Source organism: Myotis brandtii, unplaced genomic scaffold, assembly GCF_000412655.1.
Source record: "Myotis brandtii unplaced genomic scaffold, ASM41265v1 scaffold743, whole genome shotgun sequence".
NCBI lineage: Eukaryota > Metazoa > Chordata > Mammalia > Chiroptera > Vespertilionidae > Myotis > Myotis brandtii.
Window position 1 is genome coordinate 1440153 of NW_005370960.1, and position 1489 is coordinate 1441641.

Consider the following 1489-nt stretch of genomic DNA (forward strand, 5'->3'; position numbering starts at 1 on the left):
GGGGAGGCCTCCCCCAGCACTGGGGCGGGTGCAGGGCCGAGGCCACCTACCCACGCGGAGCACGAAGTCGTTGTAGGACTGGTAGTTGATCTCGTCCAGGACGTGGAACATCTCGAGGGCGAAGTCGGCCAGCGTGCCCAGGTGGGCGGAGACGCACCTCTTAGCCTGCACGTGGCGGACACGGGTGTCACATTGGGGGAAATGAGGGCGGAGGGGCAGGGGCACCCACAGGCCAGCTGCCGGGGGCGGGACCAGACTGTAGCCCCAGTGGGATCGGGACCCACACCCACCAGGCAGCCCTCCGCGCGGGCCGTTCCGGGGCCCGGGAATGGCTCATCTTCATCAGGGGTTTTCGGCACCTGCAGCCCCTGGGGGTGCTCAGCTCCCCACCGCGCAGGTAGGGGCCGGAGATGGAGGCGCGGAGGTCAGCCCGGGGGTCTGCCGGGTGCTGATACCAACCCTGTGATTCCCAAAGTGGGCGCTACCGCCCCCCGGTGGGCACTGCAGCGATCCAGGGGGGCGGTGATGGCCACAGGTGCATTTGGGGGCGATGAGTAACTGCTATTAAAATTTTAAAAAAATTAATTTCCAGGGGCTGAGTAATATTTTTTCTGGAAAGGGGGTGGTAGGCCAAATAAGTTTGGGAACCACTGTACCGACCGTAACCGGCGTCCGCCTGGCGCGTCTCCCGCTTTCCTCCGGGTGTGGGTCTGTGAGTGACCTCCCTCATCGCTACCAGTGACCCTTTCTCTGTCTGGTGGCTTTTAACGTCTGCTTTGTCTGAAACTGAGGCAGCTGCTTGCATTTTTTTATTACCGCCACCACGGTGTATCTTTCCACCTCCTTTTATTTTTAATGTATCTCCGTGTGGGGATATTTTAAAAAAATATCTCTTGATATTTTTTTAAAACTGTTGTTTCTTGTGGAAAACCTAGTTGGGTCTCTTTTATAAGCCTCTCTGTCCGTCCGTCTTCTACTTGGTGCGTTTACCATTCCCATTAGAGGGATTGCTGGGCCCCGGCCGGTTTGGCTCAGTGGACAGAGCGCCGGCCCAGACAGAGGGTCCTGGGTTCGATTCTGGTCAAGGGCACGTACCTCGGTTGCAGGCACATCCCTGGCCCCGGTCGGGGCGTGCGGATCGGGAGGCAACCAGTCGATGTGTTTCTCTCACAGCCATGTCCTCCTCTCTGTGTCTCTCCCTCCCACGCTAAGATCAACGGGAAAATGTCCTCGGGAGGATTAACAATAACGTAAATAAATAAGGGGTTACTGGGGCAGGTGGACTGGCGTCTGCCACTTCCACGTCTGCTTTCCACTCGTTGCATTGTTTGCTCTTCTTCCTCTTTCCTGCCCTTTTTTTTTGGGGGGTGGAGGGGGACAGCCTGTGGACTTGACCCTCAGCTCTGCCCTGGGGCCGGGGACGCTCGGGACGGGCCTCTGGGCCGACTCCCAGCAGGAGGCCGTGTCTGGAGAGAGCCGGTCGCTGACG

General features: G+C 58.9%; 1 protein-coding gene across 1 annotated transcript in view; it reads right to left on the bottom strand.

Moving 5' to 3' along the window:
• Positions 1-1489, bottom strand: part of ADCY1 (adenylate cyclase 1 (brain)) — a 31069-nt gene that overhangs the window by 2581 nt on the left and 26999 nt on the right. The window contains exons 12-13 of the mRNA XM_014530530.1: positions 391-460; positions 14-332 (exon numbers count right to left, since the gene is read on the bottom strand). Coding sequence (XP_014386016.1) covers positions 14-332; positions 391-460 — 389 coding nt within the window. The remainder of the gene's footprint in view (positions 1-13; positions 333-390; positions 461-1489) is intronic.